This window comes from Chroicocephalus ridibundus, chromosome 1 (genome assembly GCF_963924245.1).
Source record: "Chroicocephalus ridibundus chromosome 1, bChrRid1.1, whole genome shotgun sequence".
In the NCBI taxonomy this organism is placed as follows: domain Eukaryota; kingdom Metazoa; phylum Chordata; class Aves; order Charadriiformes; family Laridae; genus Chroicocephalus; species Chroicocephalus ridibundus.
In genome coordinates, this window is record NC_086284.1 from 84,607,610 (window position 1) to 84,630,430 (window position 22,821).

Here is a 22,821-nt window from a genome sequence, read left to right on the forward strand (position 1 = left end):
TGAAGAGTATTACTTGTGCCCTGGGAGCTGCTGTACCACAACTGCACACTAATCACAAAAAAAAGTGTCTATAGGAAATAAGGCAGTATAGGAATTACGTTGAGGTTGGGATTTGGTCTCAGAAAGAGACTATCACGTACTTGAAAGAAGCAAAAGTCCTATGACAAGCAGATGTAGATGATAGTTACATAAAAAAAAATATAAAGCTTAATAACAATCTGGCATTTCTGTACAGTACAGTAAGCACTTGGGTCTTATGTTTCACTTCACTGATTCATTTCAAGTACTAATTGTACCTCAAGTATTAGGGGGTCCTGTTAGCAATATTTAGAGTTTTGTAGAGTGATAGAGCACACTATGTAATATGTATGCGAAGTTCCAGATGTCCTTTAAAATGAGGAGCAAAGAATACCGTCATGGCAAATACGTGGGACTGATGAAAGCTATGCATATTAGAAGAGATAGCAAAAGGGGAAGGGGCAGAGGAAACCAGCTAGGACACTGCTAACAGCTCCTGTTACAGCAAAGTCTGTAGATGCTTAGCACAAGACTGCTGCCAGAACCAGGCTGCTTGCTTTAACAGTTGTTCTGTACCTCAAACAGATCTTACTTAAAATGAAGTCATACGACAGATTACCTAAACGGTAACTAACAGAACCTTGCAGAAAGGTAAGTTGCATTTCTGGCGTAGATTTACTAAGGCTGGTTCATGTTCTTAGCTTGCGCTAATGTTCTTATTTCCTTATGTTTGATTTTTGTACTATCTAGGATAATGCCAGTCCCTTTAATTTATAAGCATTTTTGTTGCCTGTATCACGTAGCACAGGTTATCGGCTGCTTTCTCATACTGCAGCAGATTTAATTTGAATTCTTACTCCTAAGCCTCTGAGATGGGGCATGAGTATAATATTGCAAAGGATGTCTCTCTTCTGCCTTGTCCATTGAGGAACTGTTCATTGGCTAAAACTGCAGCTTTCAGGCCTAGAGCAGATTTGTGACTACAGTTGATCACAAGACAACTTTCACCTGTCACTTCCAGATAGGAGTCTTTCAGCCTACTGTAAAAAGTCACAAACCAAAGCTTAAACAAGTGTTTCCCTGTACACAGGCAAGTCACAGCTACCTCGCCAACGTCCTTTAGAATTCTGTTATGAGACAATGTTCCTCACCGGAAACTCTATAATTACTCATGTAATGAGGCAGGACATAATTCTCCCTTTCCTGTGGCCAGTGACAGGCTGTTTTCATAAAGGCTAGATGGACCTGTGATACTGCATTTCCCATTTACAATTCCTATAATCAGAAGAAAAGGGGAAAGACCCCTGGTGGGGCATAAGAACAGGCACCATTTGGCTAACTGCCTTCAGAGATCAGGCAAGAGATACAATGCTTTCATTTTAAGTAACTTCCTACTGTGTGCTGGCAGAAAAGAATACAATTGTCAGAAAACCCCCAGTTTCTAAAAGTGGTGGAAACTCTTAGTGCTAATCACTCATCTTTGCCAAAACTTGTCTTACTGCCACGTATATAATTATTTAACATAAGTACTTCCTCAGTGAATCTTAACTGTATTTTTCCATTGTGCTACTGGGGAGGAGGTAGGAAACAGCAAAACCGCTCCAGCTTAATGGTTCCTTATTATATGAATAAGAATGCTTTACCTCAGGTGTTTCTGTTGTTTTCACATATATAGCAAAATAAATAAATCAGTTTATTTACACAAGATTACATGACATTATCAAAATGCTGTACAATGCAGTTTTCATTAAATAATTCTGCAGAGACACGTGTTACCATCTTCCCTTGCCACCCCACCAATAAAGGTAGCCTTACCGTGATCATCTAGTTTTCTTCTAAATCATTTCAAGGATACTCAACAGGCATCGATACTGCATAATTCTGTGTTTTATTGAAGGTAAATATTGCAACTTTTATATCACGTTCTCTTTCTCGTGGAATATTTTACAGTGACAGTTCAGCAGTAAGCATAAATTACAAAGACATAATGACTGACTATACATTTAAAGTACATACGCATGTGGTCCCCTTATTTATACAGACTGTGCAAAATGTACCTCGTAGAGCAGCACGCCTCTTCCTTTGGAAATTACTTTTCAGACACTTTTTTAAAAAAAGTCCAAGACGACAGCGTATACAGATTTGCTGCAAAAGGAAACAGACTACTAAAAAGACTGTGAAACCAACCAAAATATTAGGTATATATATATACACACCAAATGACCTATTTAAAAATTTCTATTTTGGAATGATGGTAAGTTTTGCAAAAGGGTCCCTAGCCACATTTTACAACGGAATAGTAGCCAGACAGGCCAAATAATGCATTTCTAAAACCTCGACGAACAAACAAGAGTTTCATGGTTCAAAGATCTTAGTCTAAATATATTTTCAAAAAGAAAACTTCAGCACTTGCAGAGATAATGGAAAGAAGTGGGTTTAAACATGTAAATTTAATTTCTTTTTTTCTCCCCATGTGTTAATTAGAATCAAAGTCAGGGCAGACGCAGCTGTTCTGATATACTTTATTAATTTATTTCATTGATGCAACACTGCAGCTAAACATGTATTGCACTAAATATCTGTTAACTTTGCAATTTTGCTCTTAAAAACTAAGGTTTTTTTTCTCAAAACTTCCTGAAATATTGAAGACAAAGCTTTGCTGATGTATCTTCTTTTCTTTTTATTTAGCATTTTATAATACATACATTACATACTACAATATTAATATGGACCTGATTTAATACCTCGAAGAGTAAAGTTAGTCTGGTTAGTCTGCACAGTAAGTTCTCTATCAAAGGACTGTAAGTAGAAGAGTTTATAACAAAATTAACCACTCAGGCCAAACAATCAAGAATTCTCTTTTGCTCATACTAAGTCACATGACTGGAAATGTCTTGTGTAACAAAAGACACCCTGTAGAGGAGGTTTAGATTTTGCAGACACGTTGACACCCATGTGTCTCAGTTTGTAGCTATTCAGCCGCTGACATTTTTAAACTTAGTTTTCACAAAAGGAAACTTCATAAAATATACGTTTTAACTAGAGAAGCCTGGCTGTTCTTACTGTATTGGAAAAAAAAAAAAAAAGCTGCTTCAGCATCCAATTTGCCAATCTTCAGAAAGATAAATATCAAACATGCTGAGAACTAACCAGAAGAACTACAGTTCAAATAATCAGGGAAGTGTGGAAAAACGACTCCCGCAGGAAAGTTAATTATTCAGCTTAAAAGGTGTTTCTTCCCAAGGAACTGTACTTTCCTTTCAAAGGCACTGGATCGAATAGGAGAATTGAGTTCATAAAATGGATTCATTGCAAACTGAGGAAAGAAGGAAAAATCATTAATAAGCGCAATGCCCAGCACTGGGAAACATTACTTCCAATAGCAACTACTATTAGCTTTCAGCCTATGTAGTGCCACTTAAGAGCGCAGAGCTCCTAAACAATCACTTGCTTTCCAGGCCCTTGCATTCTCCCCGCAGACGTGCACAGCCACCCCTTAGTACCAGCTCCTCAGAACAAATCCATCGTGACACTGGTGGAAATTTCTGTTTTGGAAGTTAGCATTGTTTGAGTGCCGGTAGGAGGCCGAGATGGCCGATGTCCCAGTCGGTGCCTGCGATTGCTCCACCTACTGGATGTGCCGCCAGGCTGTGGGAACACGGGCTACTTGGTCTGAGAGCGAAGTGCTTCGACCAGGCTTCTGCAGAATAGTCCTTGGCTTCCATTATTATCCTTAATGACACAATACTGCCCCAAAAATCACTGGGCTAAAATGAAAATAAATTCCGAAAAAGCACAATTTATAAAAATTCAGAAAAATCCATTCCGTTACTGGAGAACACAGCCTTTATGTCATATGTTATCAACTCTGGCTAATGTGGACTCCACAGGTGCTTCTCCGCTTACACAGGCCCCAGAGGAAACCTGATAATGCAGGCGTGCCTGAGCAGGTACAGCAGAACGCACTTAAAAATACTGCAGTGAGACCATAACAAGCGGGTTCTTACCTTTATGTACAAGTCATACACATCATTAAAGAAGTTCTTAATTCCGTCTTCTTGCCTCACATCATGAAGCATTATAAATCTCATATGTAAAGCAATTAAGGAAAATTGAACTTTCACAAAGAAGTAACATATCTTGAGATAAGCATTTATACCCAATTCTACATATACTTAAAATGTTTAGCTGTACATGAAATAGCAGTGACTATAGGAGGAAGCATTAAAAGAAATAATTGGAGCAATGAAATCTAGAAAACGTTACCTTTATTTTTTTAAATTCCCCTATATTTGAAAATGAAAATAATCCCCTCTCTATTCAAGGTGAATCTTTTTAAAGCTAGACAGTTGTGACAGCGGACAATGCTTTCAGCACCTTTGCTATATATCCCTGAAGTTAAAATGACATTCAATGTTACTTCCTATATATAACAAAAGTTTCACAACACACACTTCTAGGACTATCTGTACGTAAGTTCAAGCCTTGACACCACATTTTCAAGATGGGTGTGACTGACACCACGCGTGTTTATCCCCTCTTCTCCTCTCTAGCCCTATCAAAGGGATGAGAATAAAAAATCTGATCAACTTGCTCAGACCCTCCCATTCCTCTTTCCATAGCCCTACATTTCATTAGGCTATTTCAGCTCCTCCAAAAGAAAAAATCCATCTTTCCAATTAGTCCCAATTTCCAACACCTGCTGTGCCTCCCAGCTTGCTTCATTCTGAAGCTGGTAACTCCATAACAGTAACACTGGTGAATAGCCAGAGAAATCTGTTCCAAACTCATTTCATCTAACTTAACCCTTTCTGGCAAAAGGCTTTTCCTATATAAATATAAGGAAAGAGAAGATGGAAGGATATGTCCAGCTGTGACAAAAGCAGAAACAAACCATTCGTTAAACTTGTCCACAGTCTTCAGATACATGTTGTTAGAAAGCCACATGTTCTCATCTACCAGGTCAAGAGCAGCATGGGCAATGAACTGGTTGAGATGGCGATGATCATCCTAATGCATTTCCAGAAGACACAGGATTAGTAATTCAGTGAAAGGAGTGCAATACAAATGATAATTTGCTCAAGTTGCTAAATAACTAGTGCTCAAATGATATGTAGCCTTATTTTCTGCCACATATGTGCCTGTAATTAAATGAAACTAGTATATATTGTCATGAGACTTGGTTTTAAGGGAGAAAAAAGGTCATAATAAAAAGGTCATCACAAAAACAGTCTTGAGAGGAGCAAAACCAATAAAGCCTATATTTATAGCTCAGGAATGAATTCAAGCATGAATTCTTTTTTTTCACCAATGAGTAATCTCCCACCGCAAACTTATTCCACAACAGAGACCCTGATAAAAATCTTTTCCTCTACTTTTCCATCACCTGTTTTTGTGACATTTACAGCAATTTAGCATTTTTTGGACCATAACGTCTCTGTCAAATTTGGCATAAATTGAACAATAGGTTACAATGTGTAAAAGTTGGGGGACAGATGGGGAAAGCAGAGAGATACAGACGACAGATAAACAGATAACATTGCCACCTAAAGATTTTGTTCTTTCAGGTTATTTGCCTAGAAACATAGAATTGTTTTATTGTTTTGGGGGCTTTTCTTTTTCCTAAGAGCCTAGTGCAGAACAACATCCTGGAACTGGTATTAAATACACGCTTGCAGATGTAAATTGCACCTCTTCCTATATTAAAACACGAATGGCATGCATAGAGTGATCACAGTGTTTGGTCCTAATGCTACAGGAGTGGCGTGGAGAAAGAGCCATTTACTTTGTATACTAACTAGAACACTAGAGGACATCTGCCAAAAAGAAACTTGGGACTAAACCACACTGTAAGATTCTATTAGACTGGAAACATAAGTAGGCTTGCACTGTTTCTCAAAATATAGGGATGCTATTAATGCCACTATCACACCTCAGTGCAGTACATTTTTCCCCCAAATCAAATTTGGCTCAGGGCATTAACAGCTTTGCAAGTTCCATTAAACCGTCCAGAGGATAAGACTAAGTAGTGAAGTTTAAGGGGAAAAAGCTCATGCTGATTTACCACATACGTTATGCAAACAACTTATTTCAGGCAGCTGTGCATCTGCACTGAATTCACTCGTAAATGGCATGTCTCAGAAACAGAAGCAATAGTTGCCAAAACATATCAATGTCTACTAGTTCTCCTTCAGTGCACATCAAGTTTAGATTCTCTCTTCGGAGAAAATTTAGTACTTCAACCTCAGTCAGACAAGAACCATACCTGAACCAAGTTATTTCCATTAGCAGAATACAGAAAACAAGTTTTTCCACTATCAAACCAGGACGCTGACGCATCCTCACACTCCCTAAGTCTAGCCCGACTAGCCTTACTTACAGTCTTTTAAGGGACACTAATTCAAAATACAGATGATGCCAAGCTGTCCAAATCAGTGACATTTTTAGATACACTCACAGATGCACGCACTTCTATTCTGAAGTCTATTTTTTCTTTGATGTAATATCACAATGGATAATTTGTTCTTTTCCCACTGGAAACATTACTTATTGAGTAGTCTTACATTTCTCACATTTTCAATATTTATCAGTACAAGTTTTAAATCTTTCTTACTTAAAAACAAGTACGACTACTGAAGATGATTACAAAAATAAGATTTCTTTATAGCATAAAAAATAAAGGACTGAATAGAGCTTTTAAATTTATGTTCCTTACTTTATCTTATTAGTGTATACAGATGCCTTAAAATAGAGAATGACAGGAAGTAGCATTAAATAACGAACAGCTATTTTAAAAGATCTACACACTAAGAGCAGTGATCAAAGCATGACTAGCATATGTATTCTTCACCATACAGCATCAAATATTTAAGGAAGTGATATTTTATTAAGAACTAGTATGATCTGGCAAAGAATTTTTAAGACACTCAAGAACTCCAGAGTTCTACTCCCTATGACAAAGTTTCTGTTAAAAAAACCCAGAAAACAGTAGCTACTAATAACACTTTTAACAACATGCTGGTCAGGCTTCTAATACGTTGTAAAATTATAAAAGAAAACGCACCATAATTACATCACAATAGTATCACAGGGGGAAAAAGAAACACACCTTGGACTCTACTTTTCCAGGAGGCAGAAATTCCATTTCAAATATGGGATTATCATGGTGACCAACTATCACGAAGTAGAAACTTCCAGACATTCTTCAATATTGTGCTCCTTACAAAAAAAAAGACAGACGCTTTACTGACAAGTCAATATACAAACTCTTAAACCATCTGAAAACGCTCCTGAAAGTCAGTCACATTTCCTATTGGTATTTACCATAGGGTAAAGAAAGATAAAGACCTTCTTAGGTATGCATATATATACTTAAATGGGGCAAAAATAATACCCTTAGAAAGAGGAACATCTCCTGGAAGTAAATCTAGTTACTACTACTACTACTTAAAACTCTTACTCTACAACTGACTGATGATTTAACCCCTGACATCCCTCCCGCTGACCTGGAGAGCAACCATCCCATGAAGTAACGTGGTGCACCCGTCTCGGAGGAATCTCCTCATCCGTCTCTCCCCCGGGGCCCTACGGACAGGCAGCAGAAAGGGGAAGGGTGGCAGACGGCGGGCACCGTCCTCCCACGCACACAGCGGGCCTGGGTAAGTCCCACGGCCCGGCTCCATCCCCGGAGTCCCAGAGTTTCCCCGGGGTGGCGGGGGGGGGGGGGGGGGGGGGAAGCGAACACCGTGGCCACGGCCCAGCGCCCTGAAGCCCGGGCGGCTCCCCTGTGCACCGCCGGGACCGCCGCCTCTAGGGGAAGGGCCGGAGGCCGCGGGAGCTGCCCGCGGAGCAGGCGGGAGACGGAGGGAGAGAGATGGAGGGGGTGTCTTTGCCCACAGGGTCCCGCCCCGGGCCCGCCGCCTACCCTGCGGCGCGAGCTCTCCAACGGCTACCAACGGCCGCCCGGAAGCGCTCCGCTCTGCCCCGCCCCAGCATCCGGCGCCCCCGTGACGCTTCAGCCGTCGCCGGGAGCCGGCGCTCCGCAGCGGCCTTTCCGCGGCCCCGCTCCCCGGGCCCAGCGGGGCTAGGCTGGGCTCGGCTCGGCTCGGTTCCCAGCCCCGGGGAACTGCCACCGCCACCGCTCAGGCAGGAACGGGAGAGCCGAAGCGCAGGCCGAGGCCCGCCGCCTTCCCTGTGCGTAGGGGGAGGCTGTGCCGGCAAAGTCTGGGCCTGCCTGAGGTGGGGCTGGGGCGCTCGCTGGCCGGGGATCGAGCTGGGAATCAATAATATCTTTTTTTTTTTTTTTTTTTTTTTCCTGGTATTGTAGGGCAGGATGGCTTCGGTTGAAAGGGAGACACTGTCCCAAGATGAACTCCGGAAAAGGCTCTATCAGACTTTTAAGAACCGAGGTGTACTGGACACACTTAAGGTGTGCTTTATTTTCAGCAGGTGCTACCTGTGATTCGCTGTACTACTTAACATTGAAAGCAGTGAAAGGCATGCCAAGAAACTATCCCACTCTCCCCAGCTGTATTGTTTTTGCCACAGTCTAATTTGTATTCAGCTTTTTTTTGGCCAGATATGAGATTCATCTTAAACAGAAGTGCTTTTCCTTGTGGATTAGTCTTGGGCTCTTTTTCAAAAAGGTTAAAGGCCTGTGTCAGGTCTTTGGAAATGTCCATGCTTGAGGAAAAAAGCCAAGTAGGGAAGAGAGGAATAAATGAGGATAGGACTGGAAAGGATCTCTTAGGTCACAGTGTGTTTACTACCTACTATAAGTAAGCACACTTTATGAATAATCATCCTAAAATACTCCAGTTCTGTTTTAAAACTATTTAAAACTGTTTTAAAACTAAAAATCTTTTAGAATACGGTTATGTTCAAGAGTGAAACTTTGTTCTGGTTTGTAGCCTGGGTTTATTTATGGTTGCTCTGGCCTTTTTCCTTGTGCTGAAAGTATCTTTCAGTTCAGGTAGCTCTTGCTCCTATTGATGAATTTATAGGCAGCAGTTGTACCTTTTCTTCAGCATTCTGTTCTACAATGCTAAGCAAGTCAAGGTACAGAAATCGCATTGCTTATTACCCCAGTAGTCCTCTGCATCACTTCGAAGTCTTTACCCCTTTTTTTTAAAGGAAATAGATTATCATTGTCGTGAGCTTTCCAGAGGAATTTGAGAATGGTATTAATTCTTCCCTGTTTGTGTGAAAGTCAGTGGAAGGCTACATATGTCTCTTTTTGAGGTATGTTACATTTGTAGCACTAGCAATTGATTGACACATCCACATGTTGCTTTTTCCAAACAATATATCCCGTGTGTTACAGCAGAAACTCATATTAGGACTTAAATGCTGAAATGTTGTATTTCATGCAGTTTCAGTTTTGCTAGTCTTTAAACATCATCTGACTGCATTTTTTTATGCTGTCTTGATCTTTCTGGCCTTCTAGTGTTACCAGCAAATTTTATTAGCTCCTGCTTTTTATGTCAAATTCATTAAAGTTAAAAATAAAATAAAAAAACCAAGATCTGTGTTTTAAGAATACTTTTGATAATCTTAGGGCCAAGAATTCCCTGTTCAGAACAACTTGTTTCTCCCTCAGTGATTTCCATACCAAGCTTGCAATGCTTGAACCATTTCTTGTCTTCCTTCATCTAACTCATAGTCTGTCAGGTGTTGTGCTATTTAAATCCATTTTCCTGCTTTGTCTTCCTTGTGTAGAAGATTATACATCATATTAAAGATTTTGTAGCTCTTCTGACTTGAAGAATTAATGCAGTTGGATTTCTTATGGATTCTTATGGATTACATCTTCTAATGAGAATACTCTCAACTTTCTCGTTGTGGTCTTATCTGACTGCCTCTGCTGCTAAGAGGCAAGCGGATCTGGAGTTACAGATATGCTGAAATGGCCAACATATAACAACCAATTTCTGCCTGCCTTTCCCATAGTAGGGACAGGGATTTATCCCTGTGTTTTCCACCTGCACTTTGTCACGAGATGTAGAAGAGGTTGCTGGTCTCGGTTGTTCTTGAGACTGTCATCTCTGTCAAAGTTGGTTGAAACTAGACAAGTTCAGAAATTAATAAGGAAAACAAATTTTTCAGTTGTCTTTGTTTCTATTACCAGCCTAATATCTGTAGAAAGCCATGCTACAATCTCAGTCTAGTATGATGATCTAGCTTTGTTAAGTTTTGGTGTTTCATCTCAGTTTTGGTGGCACACTACTTCTTTAATCAGCTTTATCGCTCTTGCATACCTGCTGTTGAAAGCTTAAAAATGCTATTTCTGTTGTGATCTTTTAGTATGCTGTGAACAATTTGTATAATTATGAAATGAAAGTTATTATTTCTTCCTCTTACAGGAGGGAGACTTTCTGATTTTACGTTATTTCTTTTCTCTATTGGAGCTCATAGAATGCAAATAAAAAATGCAGTTTAATTATTATTAATGCCTGTAGGCTTTTTTTATTAGTACTCTTTTGCTTCCCTACAAAATAATTGATATCCAAGACAATGAATTTCCTGTTTATTTTCCCATCTGCCTTTGTGATGGCATTGGCAGCTTCTTGATAGGAGACTCAGAAGAGGACTAGTGAGTTTTCCAAGTATGCCTGAAATTGAGGCCACATCAGGCAGGCTTTACTTAAGCCAGAGAGGAGGATAATAGGAAAGCAGTGATCTAAAAATGAAGCTGGGTGCACTAGGGTGGAGTTCTTAACTGAGAACAATACTTATTTTCAGTCCTGCATTTGATACATCTTGAGGGAAAGTCAAAGATCACTGTAGCCACCATTAGAGTGTTTTGAAGAAACGCACAATGTCCCAAGCACTCTTCTAAATTTTGCCGAAGTTAGTCTGCCCATTTCTGTTATGTAGGTTGTAATATGGCATGTACAAGTAAAATGAGGGTCCCTGTGAATTTTGAAAAATAAAAACTCTTATTGAATAACATGTAAACTGAATATCATGTCTTTTCTGTATCAGACACAGCTCCGAAACCAGCTAATCCATGAATTAATGCACCCAATTTTAAGTGGAGAACTTCAGCCACAGGCTGTTCCAAGCGATGACAGTTCGCTTTTGATCACAGCTTCCAACAGTTTGGTGGCAGATCATCTACAGAGATGTGGCTATGAGTATTCGCTTTCTGTTTTCTTTCCAGAAAGTGGATTAGAGAAGAAGAAGGTAAGTTCAGTAATTTACCTCTTCTAAGACTTTTTGGAGTTTTGCTTTCTGAGGGTTGTCGTATTCCAACAGAATTGAAAAAAATCCCCTTTTGTGACGGTGACATGCAAACACAGATACAGCTTCTGATTATCTCCATAAAAGATTTCATTATTCAGGGCCATTTTCCTGAGTACTTTAAATTGGCAATAAGCTAACGATGCTGTTCTGGAAAGACATCGCGCAAGCCTCTTAACCTCACGTTTGCTTCACCCATAGCCACAGTCTGGCATGACCATTTGTGAGGCTGTGTGACAGAACACTTGGGGAACTGATCCTGATTAAAGCTAGCCTCTTGTTTGGCTCTTCAGTTCCATGAAAATGTGGTTCATGGTCAGTTTAAGCTGTTGTAACTACAAGCTGTGGCTGAAAAAGGCAGCCCTTGTCCTCTCTTTGTTTCTCCTCTATGAGTATGTGATAGGGTGAAGTTGTTTCTAACTGAAAATTAATTTTTTTACCTGGTGAGTTGTTATTTGTTGTTTGGGTTAGTGAGCTCATCTGATTTATATGATAAATCAAGAAAAGAGGCAAGGAAAGTAGCAAGAGCGTGTATTCAGAATGGGGAGGAAACAAAACTATCTCTTTTCACAGCTTCAGTTGATCATGAAACTACGTGCTGGCCTCTGTATGTCTTAGGTAGTGGAGACTGGTAAATGTAGTACTAGAACAGCAGGCCTCTGAAAATGGTTTTACAAGGCGCTAAATAGATCTTTCTTGAATGCAAAACATTCTACAACTGTAAAATAATGCCTATTACATATTTGAAATTATTTTAAATTAGCTAACCTTTTCGAACTTACCTTTTTTTCCCCGCCAAAGCTGTGGACTATGCAAGATCTTCTTCAATTAATGAGGATCAATCCAAAATCCAGTCTTTACAAATCACTGGTAAAGTTATTTTGATTTTGAGAACAAGCTTAAATTTCAGTTGTGATGAAATAGACTGGCTAAAACATCTTTTATTTCTTACAGACTTCGGGAACTCGGAAGGAAAATAAAGGTACAATATGTTTATACGTGATGCAGACAAGGATAATTCTGTCAGCTTCATTTTTATTAAGACGCGAGCAATAGAAACTCAAATTTCTTGAGTGTATGTTAGTATGGAATAATACAGATTCAGTCAGATTTTGAAATTTGTAGTACTCCAGGATGGTGAATATTATAATTCAGGATTATCCAACTCCTATTTGTGGTGTGGATTAAGTGATAACATTCACCTATAAAATAAATGACTCGAACATTAGAACTGAAAAAATCTGTAATCAGGTATTAAATATAATGCTCTTTGGAAGCTTTTCATGCTAACTTTAGCAAACTCAGATTTTGGTGTTCATAACTGACTGTACTAGCTTGCATAATGTACTTCAAAAACAAGTTAAAGATTTAATTGATGTTCCATTGTTTTATATAAGAAATAATTCTTATGTCTGTACGATGAAACCTAGCTATATTGTATAGCCTAAAGTAGCTTGATCTTCAGAAACCGCTATTGCCTAATGACCTCATAATTATAGTAGTAATAATCTACACTCTCAAATGACCTTGGAAATCAAAGAGACATGGATGAAAGGAAAAGTTGCAAAAGGGCAGCTTTTCCAGAATGAGACGGACTGAATTATGCTTGTAGTAAAATCTCAATAGTTTAGTAGTACTGATTTTTACTTAAATACTTGGTTCTTTCCGTAAATCAAATAGGTTTTCTTGTACAGTGAAAATGACTTCATAAATTGCAGGCTCAAATTCAGTTTTGGTATGAAATTAGAGCTAACTAATATATTGGATCTTGATAGGTTTTCTTATGCAGATTTTAATTGGACTTACCGAGCATCATCTAAGTAAGGAAACTCATGACACGGAAGCTCAGACAACCTCAGTGCCTCCTTACAGAGAATCTCTTGGTAAGTGCAGCCTCTACAAGCAAGTCTCCACGCGTATTTTCATAGTGGTAATGGTATGGATTTATAAATTGTATGACTGCTATTCATTCATCACTTACTCAAATGCACCCTAAAGTAATAATAAGTAGAGATCATACCTGTTACTAGTACATCATTTTTTCAAACCTTTCTTAAAATAAGGCAAAAGTCCTGTTACAATGGTTTTTTTAATCCCTCAGATATTTTCTTAGGCATTTAGTTAAGAGCTATAACGTCTTAGATGGACTACAAATGTTATGTGCTGAAATATGTTCCAGAAAACATAATTGTAAATGTGTCCCTTGCTTCTCTTTCTGTCATAGTTTTTCAGTGAAAGTTAGGCATAGATTAGGAGTTTTTGAATTATAACATGCATACTATTAGTACTACAAACAATCTAAAAGTTGCATGCAAAAGAGAATTCTTGTCCATTCATGATAAAGGGGAGGAATGACCATGTAACACCAGAAATAGTGCCTAAACGATTAAGTGCCTCCTCCCAGGTATATGTTGTGTGGCATAAAGCTGATAAATGGCATTTCTGTACTGCCTCTGCAGTTGTACCACACAGATCTTACTATGACAGTGCTACTTAGGTAAACTAAGGAACTTCCTACAGAGAGACAGGTTCCTACAGTCATTGGTAGGATAACTGTGGTGACTGTAATTAAATTATGGTGGATATATTTCTCTTTTTATAGCTGAGAAGCTTCAGCTGATTGATGAACAGTTTGCAGACTCTTATCCCCAGCATCAGAAATACGAATCTTTAGAAGTAAAACTTCATGAATATAGAAAAGAAATAGAGAAGCAGCTTCAAGCAGAAATGCGTCAAAAGGTATAATTGAATTTGAGGGAAACATTTGTTAATTTTGACTTTGCACGTTACAAACTTTTACTATTTAAGGTAAAAAAAAGATCTAATAGTTACAACAAACACAAAAGCCTAAGTTAATCCAATATTAATTTTTAATTGGTGATATAGCACATATATATTTTACATTCCCCTTTTTTGTTAAATGTGCACAGAATATTAAGCTATTTATTCTGATGTTAATTTGTAACACTTTTTCATATTTTGATTGTCTTAATTTGTTAAATTTTATTTAGTCTTTGATTATTTTGTTTTATGGAGAAATGTTTACTCTGTGTAGTCATACTCTTCATTTTCCTTCCCAGTTAAAATTTTGAACCTTGAATTTCAATATAAAGCATAGCAATTGAGAGACATGAATTGCTGCTGTGTAGCTTGATAGATAATGGAGTTAATTTTTAATACTGATGAGAATTTGCATACTATTTCAAAACATTACACAGAATCACTAAAATCATAACAGACAATATTATTAATTATTTCTGGTGTGTTTTTTTTTTTCTTCCTACAATTGAAGACAGCTCTTTTAGAGACTTTTCCTTCACTTTGGGAATAAAATTAGGTATTTTTTTGTCACATAATCCATTGATAATTCTTATGTCTAAAAAATGGAGCAGAGAGAATATACTACAGTTCATTTAAATAAGGGGGGGGTTACCATAAATTTCTGTCAAGATCAACAGTTTCTTTGTACAGAAAAATTTAAATCAACTGTAGTTCATTTAAATATGTTTTTTTCCATTAATTTCTGTCAAGATCAATAGTTTATTTGGATATAAAAATTATAATCTGATATTCAGTTAGAATTCTTAGGCACACTTTTAAAGGCACTTACCTGCATATAAACTGTTTGAGGAAATCAATTTAGTCATATTTATTCAGCTAGACAAGTAGAAGGACTGAGAGTTAAAACTGCCAATGTTTTTTACCTTCATTTTTCATTTAGTCTTTATTCCCCAACAGGCACTGTCTTAGTAGTATGTAAAACATGTTAATTCGTGTGTTGTTAAGTTTGGCTGACTTTAAGCAAAGCAGTTGCAACAAAGGAGATTGGAATCTTAACCAGATATAAATCACTTCTAAATTCAATTCACTTTACATGGATTCCTTAGCAATGTGATGTGAATTACTGTAAGACATTTCTAATCCAATTTGTGTATGTACAATTGATGCTGTACTGTCTCACCATTTATTCAATTTGCCACCAACTTTATGCCTACAGACCTGAATTCCTTCATCAGATATTCCTACTGTGCTTTTCCCTTCTCTTTAACCTCGTTTTCTCCAGTCTCACAATTTTTCTATCATTCTCTTTTTATTCTTTTGCTCGTTTTTCCTCACTTTTTTTGCCTTGTATGCTTGCTTTCCATTTGCTTCCAAATTTTTATTATAATTCCTTATTACCCCATTTGTTCTTGCATAAATTGTAGTTCAAACATTGAATGGAGGCTTGTTCCCAGTGATTCTGCTGTGCGGCTGCAAGATGCATACTTTCTTGTTTGTACGCATTTACTTTTTTCCAGTTGTGCTAAGAGGTCCATGAATCAGACTTCTGTTTCTGTAACCCTCTTGATGTGGAGTTCCATCTTCTGCATTTTTTTTACACATTCGGCACTTCAGTGTCTAGATGAATTTCTGTTGTTCCTGAGCAATTCAGGATGGGTCTGCTTCTGCCATTTCTTGCATCACTAGCCAAAAGAGGTTCTTTGGGAAAGGGGCAAGAATGGAGATAGTGTCAGAGGAGGAATTACAGTATGGCTTTTCCTTAATAGCAAGCAGAGTATCACTCCTGCAGTGTGTTTTTCTTCATAGGCCTCTGTTTTGCTCTTGTCTAAAGCTATTAGTTTTGTATAAGATCTGCTTTGGGATGCCAGATAAATGCATGCAAACTGTGTGAGTCATGTAAATAGTATGCACGGCTAAGATACCTTTATCACAGTAATTTATTTTCATCCAATTATTACATGTTTCTAACAAGAATTTCTAAGTGAAATTTAGAATTGTCTGAGGAGGGATTGTCTTTGTCAATTTGAAGATGGCCCTACTCAACCCACTCTTTCTCCTTTATGTAAGCTAGAACATTTTAAAGAAGTTGAAATAGCAAAAATTAAAATGGAGGAGAAAGTGCAGACCCAGAAAGAAATCTCTGAGTTGCGTCATGAGTTAGAGAGGACACACCAAGCAAAGTCTGAAGCCTTGATTTCTCGTGAAAAGAATGCTATTGAGAGGCTTCAAAAGCAACAAGAGGTAAAGTTCCAAATATTTTTTCTTAATCTAGTACAGAATGGTTCAGTTGATTAAAGTGTTCTTTTATCTTTGCAAGATTTACCTTCAGGTCTTACTTGGCTTATTAGTGAAAACTTTGAATTTACTTTTGTTGTCATAAATAGGGGAATGCAATTAGCAACTGCAAGAATGAGTATGTGTAAATATCTAAAATAGAGCTGTCTGTAAAAGGAACAGTTCTGCAAGCTAGGATTGAAGCATTTGAATGTAATAAATACTTCTAATTCTGTTTTAATAACTTTGCCGAATTCAGATCACTGAGATATTTTTCTAACAAAAAGTTGAACACAGCTTTTAGTTGTACTATAGATTCATGCCGTTGTTTAGAAGAACTGTAGGCTAAATGGAATATATAGTCTCTATGGTACAGATATTCCATTTCTGTATGTTATTATATATTGAACATTATTAATAGCCACTGCCTTTACTGTAAGCTAGCATCTCATTTTCTTTCTTTGAACACTTTTGTTGATGAGTTACTCCTTTGGGCTGTTAACTCTTGGTGTTTTGCTAGAGCAGTAACTGTTACTGCAGCACACAATAATTTGTATGTAGTTCTAAATTGCTTCTCCCAATCTCTATTACTTTCCAGTTTTTGGCAGCGTAGTTTGCTTGCTGTTCTGTTGCCTGTTTGCATAGCCATCCCCCTGCTGGCTGCAGTAGACCTTCCTATCCAAATAATAGTCATCCACAAATGCTAACCACATTTTTGCTCTGGTGCGGTGGGTTTTTTTGTTGTTGTGGTGGTTTGGTTTTTTTTGGTTTTGTTGTCTGCCCCATCCCACCTCCCAGGAGCACATGGTATTGGTTAACAAAGCAATCATACAGGTCTCTATATAGATGATTATATACTGTTCTCTACTATTTACCTCCTTCCAATCTGAAAATTAAACATTTTATCACTATGCTATGAGTTACTGTCATGTTTATGTCCTTAGAAATTTACAAGAAAACAATCTATTTTATGCTATCAATCTTCTTCTGTGGGTATGAAATTAATTAATTAATTAAAAAAAAAAAAAAATACTACTAGATCAGTATATCCGTCAGGTATTGTGTATGAATATTTAGTTGCTCTTGCCAGCTTCTGCACTTCCCTGGGAAGTCTATGCTTCACTGGCCTGGGGAATCTTTTAAGAGAGACCAGGAGCTCAGCTGAGTTGCAGCATATTTACATTAAATGTAGAAGGTCAATTAACCCTTTACTAAGGTAACATTATGCCCAGGAAATATGGCTTGACAAACTGCTCTATTTTTTGCATCAGGAACAGCAGCTAAGTCTTTCAGCACTGTCAAATGCACATGGCTTGCAAACTTGATATGAGCACCTGTATTACAAAACCATAATTTTCTTCTTCTTAGGCAGTTGTTATTTCTCTGGAGAGAAATAATGCCTTGTGGGCTTAAGGACAAGAAAAACTATTTTTTATTAATAAGAAGATATGTAACTTTTGGTATTAGCATGTTCATCACTTTGAGAATCCCTTTTACAATTTGTTTGATTTCTATAAGTTAAACTGCAAAAACTGAAAGACTGCTGGTTTACTTGGTTTCAGTTTTAAGTACAGGTTTTATCACAGGTTTTTGTCATTTGTTTTTTCAATTTTGTTTTTATGAAGACTATACAAAACTATTGTTTATTAAAAAAAGCCAAGTGTTTAAACATGTTTATTCTGTATTTTTTTTAAAACAATTTTTCCTTTTTCATAACTTTTAATCAGTGCTATTTCTTAAAAGAAATAGATAGCTAGTAGTGACAGGTAGCTAGTAGCGACTCCATCTAAAATGTTTTTTACTCAGAGTAAAAGGAGAAAGGGAATTAAAAAAAAATTACAGTAGATTCTGGATGTTGTTTCAAAGCATGACTCTATAAATAATATTTATTGGAGTAAGACCAATTCCTGAAGAAGATCCTTGAAAGTTCAAACGTGTTAAACAGTAGATGCCTGTATAAAGTGTGAAGTAAAACTAGAGATAATATTTTGTGATTCAGATAGAAGCAAAGGAAGTGTACGCTCAGAGACAAAGTCTACTGAAAGATATTGAAGTCATAAGGACCAGAGAGGTGGAACTGAAGCAAAGAATTGAGGCATTTGAAGTGTAAGTTGCTGAAGGGCATATACAATGCTAAATGACGCTGTTGTCCTTTTTCTGGAAAGTGTGCTTCAAGATTTTGCTGCTTCTATGATACTCAAATAGATTATGTATCCCAGAAGTTGTGTTTTGCATTTTGAGCAGTATCATATACTGTCTTTATTAGCAGGGGTACTCCGTACAAAAAGACCTTTTGGTTTGGTTTTTTTTTTCTATTCCACGTCATCCAACCAAAACAATGCAGCATCACTTTGGAGGCAAGGAACCAGATGTTTGCATTGAAGTGCTTAAATTAAAAAAAAAAAAAAAATCAACACCCAAACAACACAGTTTGTAACCCTAACACTCATGAGGTGTGTGTATGATACTTTGCTGCTTTAGACCTGCGTTACCTTTTTTGACTTGTCCTTAGTAAGATCAGTTCTCTTTCATGAAATAAAAAAAAATAACTAAACCATTTTTGGTCAGGATTTCAATACTACTTAAAGTCATTACTTTGTCATCCGTTTGTTACAGCAAAATGAGTATCGCCCTAATAAAAACTTGTGTTTCTTTTAACAACCCAGCAGAGGGTGCTGATAGAATAGCATGCTCAGCACTATCTCCTCCGAAGCTTTTCTGGTGTGGGAAACTGAGCTATGGTTAACCTGGGATAGCTGCATAATTGATTGGTACTGGATTTTAAATAGGGCAGTTTAGTTTGTGTCACATCTTCTTGTTCTTAATGAATTACAATGACACATTCTGATGATAATTTTAAATCACTACAGTGTTCCAAGCAAGCATTTCACCCTTTGATTGTCTTTAAATGTTATTTTAAAAAAAAAATGCACAGTTTTGGCTTTATAACTGGTCATTGTCCGTGTATTTATGGATATTTCAGCACTCAGAAACTTCAAGAAGAGAAAAATAAAGCTATTGATGATGCACTTCGACGTCGGGAGGTTGCTGTGAAGAACATAGAGGAGACATATGACCAAAAGCTTAAGACGGAACTCTTAAAGTAAATTTTTCTTTTGTCTCTAATAGGATGCATGCTACTTCCTATGAAAACAGAATAATAAATTCCATAGGATTTCTTTTGAAAAGTGTAACAAAGCAAGGACTTCGAAAACGTATGCTCATGTTTTTGTTTTAATCTGCTTGAATTCTTTACATTATTGCTTAGCTTTTTGTTAGTAAGACAAAATGTTCTGTCACGTTCAGAAAAAGCTTGCTATAGAAAAGAATTCTCTTTTGATTATAGATTATATTGTTGTAGTTTAAATTCTGTGGTGTTGTCTGGAGAGAGGTGTATGTTAGTTGTATGTTTAGACAAGAAGATCTGAAGCAGTATTAGTGACTTCCTTAGACCACAATTAAAAGAACTGACCATTTTATGAACGCAGAAGAGGCGTGGAGGGGGAATTGGCACTAAAGAGATGTTATAGGTTTCTTGAAAAAAGGATGAAAGGCACACTAGCCCATTGTACAGATAGATTGGCTCTTACCTTAACCCCTCCCCATTTTTGGAGAGGGATTCTCTGTTACAGATCACCCTCTCTTATTGACTACCATTTGCTTGAACAGGGTTTCAAAGAATTTGCTTAGAAATGCCCTTTGAAAACGAAAGACACCACGTGTGACTGCTTTTGAGGTGTTGCAGTGGGTATATCCTAACTTTGCTTTTGTACTTTCTTGGAGGGCTTTGGTCACTTGAAGAGTTACTTGATGCTTCAATGCAGGCAGTTGCTCTTGGAATGTGTGCTTGATGGCATGAACCAGTCTTCCCGTTAGGCAGTTAAACCAAATGACTGATGTATCATTACTTCTTATTGCAAGCCAGCGTACAATAAGTATTATCTGTGTTAGTGTGTCGTTATTTAAATTGCAGAGGAAAGATGTAAAGAGTAGGTTTTAATAAGAATGATGCCTCAGCTGAAACCTAGTAGATTTGAGGTTTTTTCTCAGAGACCAGTGAAATGCAACTAATTGACTTGCCTTGGTATCTTGTTTTACCTAGTCCATAACAGCTAGTTACAAATAATGCTTGTAAAGTGCTTTTGGGTTTATGAGGAGAAGCAAATTATTTTAAGGATGAACTGCTCCTTAGCTTATTTTATCAACACACAAAATATTTTAGACATGCTGCAAATGCTCAGAAACATAAAATTCATGTCCTTTTGTACCAAATCCTTGATGAAAAGTATCAAAGTGCTACTATCTATTCTGTAGAAATAATGATGCTTGCTAGAAAATGAATCTTTTTTTATTTCTATGGTAAACATTCAATGTCATAATTGGGAGAAAGATCCGAGTGGTCGGGGTCATTTGCAAAAATGCAGGGGTATGGATATGGCGATATCTGAAAACATTTATGATCTACGTCACAATCATGCAAAATGCTGAGCTTCCTTAGCTCCTGTAGATTACGGAAGAACTGAATGGTAAAGTTGGATGACGGCTGGGCTGTGAATAGTGGCGTACCTGGGCAGTGCTCAGTGTCTAGCCAGTGGCTGATGACAAGTGGAGATCCCCTGGGACCAGTACTGTAGATGCTGTTGGACCCATGCTGTCTAACACCTTCATCTGTGAGCTGAACGACGACACAGAGCATCCTCAGCAACTTTGAATAGGAGGCTTAATTAAGGGGAGTGGCTTCCACAACAAATGGCAGAGTTTCAGCGCAGACAGACTTTAATAAACTTGGGGATTCTGCCAACATAAGTCTTAGGAATTTTAACAAGGAGAACTGCAAAGCTCTGCACTTGGGGCAGAATATCCCTATGAGGTAGTATAAATAGGGAAAAGGAATTGACCAAGTAGCTGTGTTTCTGAAGATAGGACATGAGAGTTACAGTGAATGCCAGGTTGCCTATGATCCGTCAGGATGCTCTGGCAAATAAGGCAAGCAGCATGATGGGTGATATTACTAGCAGCATGGCCAACAGACTGAGGGAAGTTATTAACCCTTTCATGTATTGGTAAAGGCTGTGCTAGGAATACCGTGCCCAGTTTTGGGCTCCCCAATTCAAGAAAGTCATGAAGCAACTGGAGAGGTCCTAGTAAAGGTCTGTAAAGATAGTTACAGGACTACCAGATGTGACCTCTGAGGTCATATGGCAGGTGCTGTAAATTGTGGCTTGGGAAGTTCAGGTTGGACGTGGAGAAGAGAAACTTTACTGGGAGGGTAGTGCAGCGTTGGGGCAGGCCATCCAAAGGGATGGTGGAATATACATCCTTTGAGGTTTTCAGAACTTAGCTAGGAAGGGCCACAGCTGGCTTGCTCTAGAGTTGGTGGTAGTCTTGCTTTTTGAGCAGGTAGTTGAACAAGGTGATTGGCAGGGTCCTTTCCAACCATTTCAGTGGCTCTGCAATAACTAATTTTGTCAATAAGTAATTGTATCGTTAGAGTTTAATCCGAGGAAGATTGGAGTTTACACAAGTGCACATAAACATGCGCATGCACATATACTTTGGGAATAACTAATTCTTTTTACTTGTAGATATCAGCTTGAATTAAAAGAAGAATACATAGCCAGAACCAATAAAGTTACTGAAGACGAGAAAAAAAATAAAGGTAATCATCTCTCTGAGGTTAATCAAGTAGCTTTTTTTCTCTACAGCTTTTACTAACAGGTATCAAAACACTGTTGTTACTAAATAGTCACAGTGTTCAGTAGGATGGGTATAGGTGACAGAAAGCCATCAAAATAGATTTTGAAAAACATGTAGCAGGATCCCGTGACAGGTAAGCAGCTCCTTGCAGTTCAGAATGCAGTGGGGATCGTGAGCTGGTGTTTTGCACAGAGGCTCCAAAGCATCCTGCTTTTTCTGTTTTACAGCTCCTTCTGAAGTCCTGCTAGCTTATTCATTCTTTAATTGAACTCTGGTACAGCCTGGTACCATACCCTTGAATGGTTGCCAGTTTCTACATTTATTGTGTACAAGATGTTTAATTGGAGCTTGAGGAAGAGAGCTGGGACAGATAAACATATTTAGACTTTTAAGTCAGGGATGTGTGGAAGAAATGATATATCATGTGCATGTGAATTTGATTTACTTAATTCTGAAGGACTGTATGTATGCTTATGTATATATACACACTGTGATTTACTTAATTTTGAAGCAGTGTGTATGACATTCAGTCATTTTTATGTCTTGAATTAAATTGAATGTTGGGCTTAGCAACTTAAACTGCTTTTTGCTGATACATTTTTTTACTGTAATACTCTATTAATTTTAATTCAGCATTTGTAATCCTTCCCTGCAGAGAAAGCTGTGCTTTTGCATGAAGAAGCCATTGCTGTTAATTCAAAAAAGGAGGAACTCAAGCAAGCTATATCACGCACGAAAGAGCTTGAGGTAATTGTAAATGTGAATTTAAAGAAGCTGTATTCTAATTGCTGCATTTGAGGTACATTAAGA

General features: G+C 37.8%; 2 protein-coding genes across 6 annotated transcripts in view; one reads left to right on the top strand and one right to left on the bottom strand.

Annotated features, from left to right (window-relative positions):
* Positions 1-1,887: 1,887 nt before the first annotated feature.
* On the bottom strand, positions 1,888-8,041 carry TRAPPC2 (trafficking protein particle complex subunit 2). Of its 2 annotated transcripts, none has more exons than XM_063342029.1 (5): positions 7,943-8,041; positions 7,127-7,236; positions 4,880-5,028; positions 4,026-4,107; positions 1,888-3,334 (listed from the first exon to the last, which is right to left on the bottom strand). In XM_063342029.1, the coding sequence occupies exons 2-5, from the start codon at positions 7,217-7,219 to the stop codon at positions 3,236-3,238; spliced, it is 423 nt and encodes a 140-aa protein (XP_063198099.1). In that variant the 5' UTR covers positions 7,220-7,236; positions 7,943-8,041; the 3' UTR covers positions 1,888-3,235. The 2 variants fall into 2 exon arrangements, with proteins under 2 accessions (XP_063198099.1, XP_063198109.1); XM_063342039.1 differs by lacking the exon at positions 7,943-8,041 and adding an exon at positions 7,524-7,657.
* The window catches only part of OFD1 (OFD1 centriole and centriolar satellite protein), a 36,151-nt gene continuing 20,914 nt past the window's right edge, over positions 7,585-22,821 (top strand). Inside the window, exons 1-12 of one of the 4 annotated variants that reach the window (XM_063341826.1) lie at positions 7,585-7,676; positions 8,345-8,446; positions 11,002-11,202; positions 12,061-12,129; positions 12,214-12,241; positions 13,035-13,142; positions 13,862-13,998; positions 16,108-16,281; positions 18,314-18,420; positions 19,298-19,417; positions 21,900-21,973; positions 22,667-22,758. In XM_063341826.1, the coding sequence (XP_063197896.1) occupies positions 8,351-8,446; positions 11,002-11,202; positions 12,061-12,129; positions 12,214-12,241; positions 13,035-13,142; positions 13,862-13,998; positions 16,108-16,281; positions 18,314-18,420; positions 19,298-19,417; positions 21,900-21,973; positions 22,667-22,758 (1,206 nt within the window). In that variant the 5' untranslated portion in view covers positions 7,585-7,676; positions 8,345-8,350. Of the gene's footprint in view, positions 7,677-8,108; positions 8,212-8,344; positions 8,447-11,001; positions 11,203-12,060; positions 12,130-12,213; positions 12,242-13,034; positions 13,143-13,861; positions 13,999-16,107; positions 16,282-18,313; positions 18,421-19,297; positions 19,418-21,899; positions 21,974-22,666; positions 22,759-22,821 lie in introns of those variants that run through there. The other 3 variants (XM_063341818.1, XM_063341836.1, XM_063341845.1) reach the window with 3 other exon arrangements.

Bases quoted from the DNA above. Each gene is read 5' to 3' on its own strand.
- TRAPPC2 (XM_063342029.1), bottom strand. From the start codon at position 7,219: ATGTCTGGAAGTTTCTACTTCGTGATAGTTGGTCACCATGATAATCCC. The intron at 5,029-7,126 runs GTGTGTTTCTTT...GAAATGCATTAG, and splicing joins CTGGAAAAGTAGAGTCCAAG to GATGATCATCGCCATCTCAA. The intron at 4,108-4,879 runs CCTTCCATCTTC...TGCTTTACATAT, and splicing joins TTTGTCACAGCTGGACATAT to GAGATTTATAATGCTTCATG.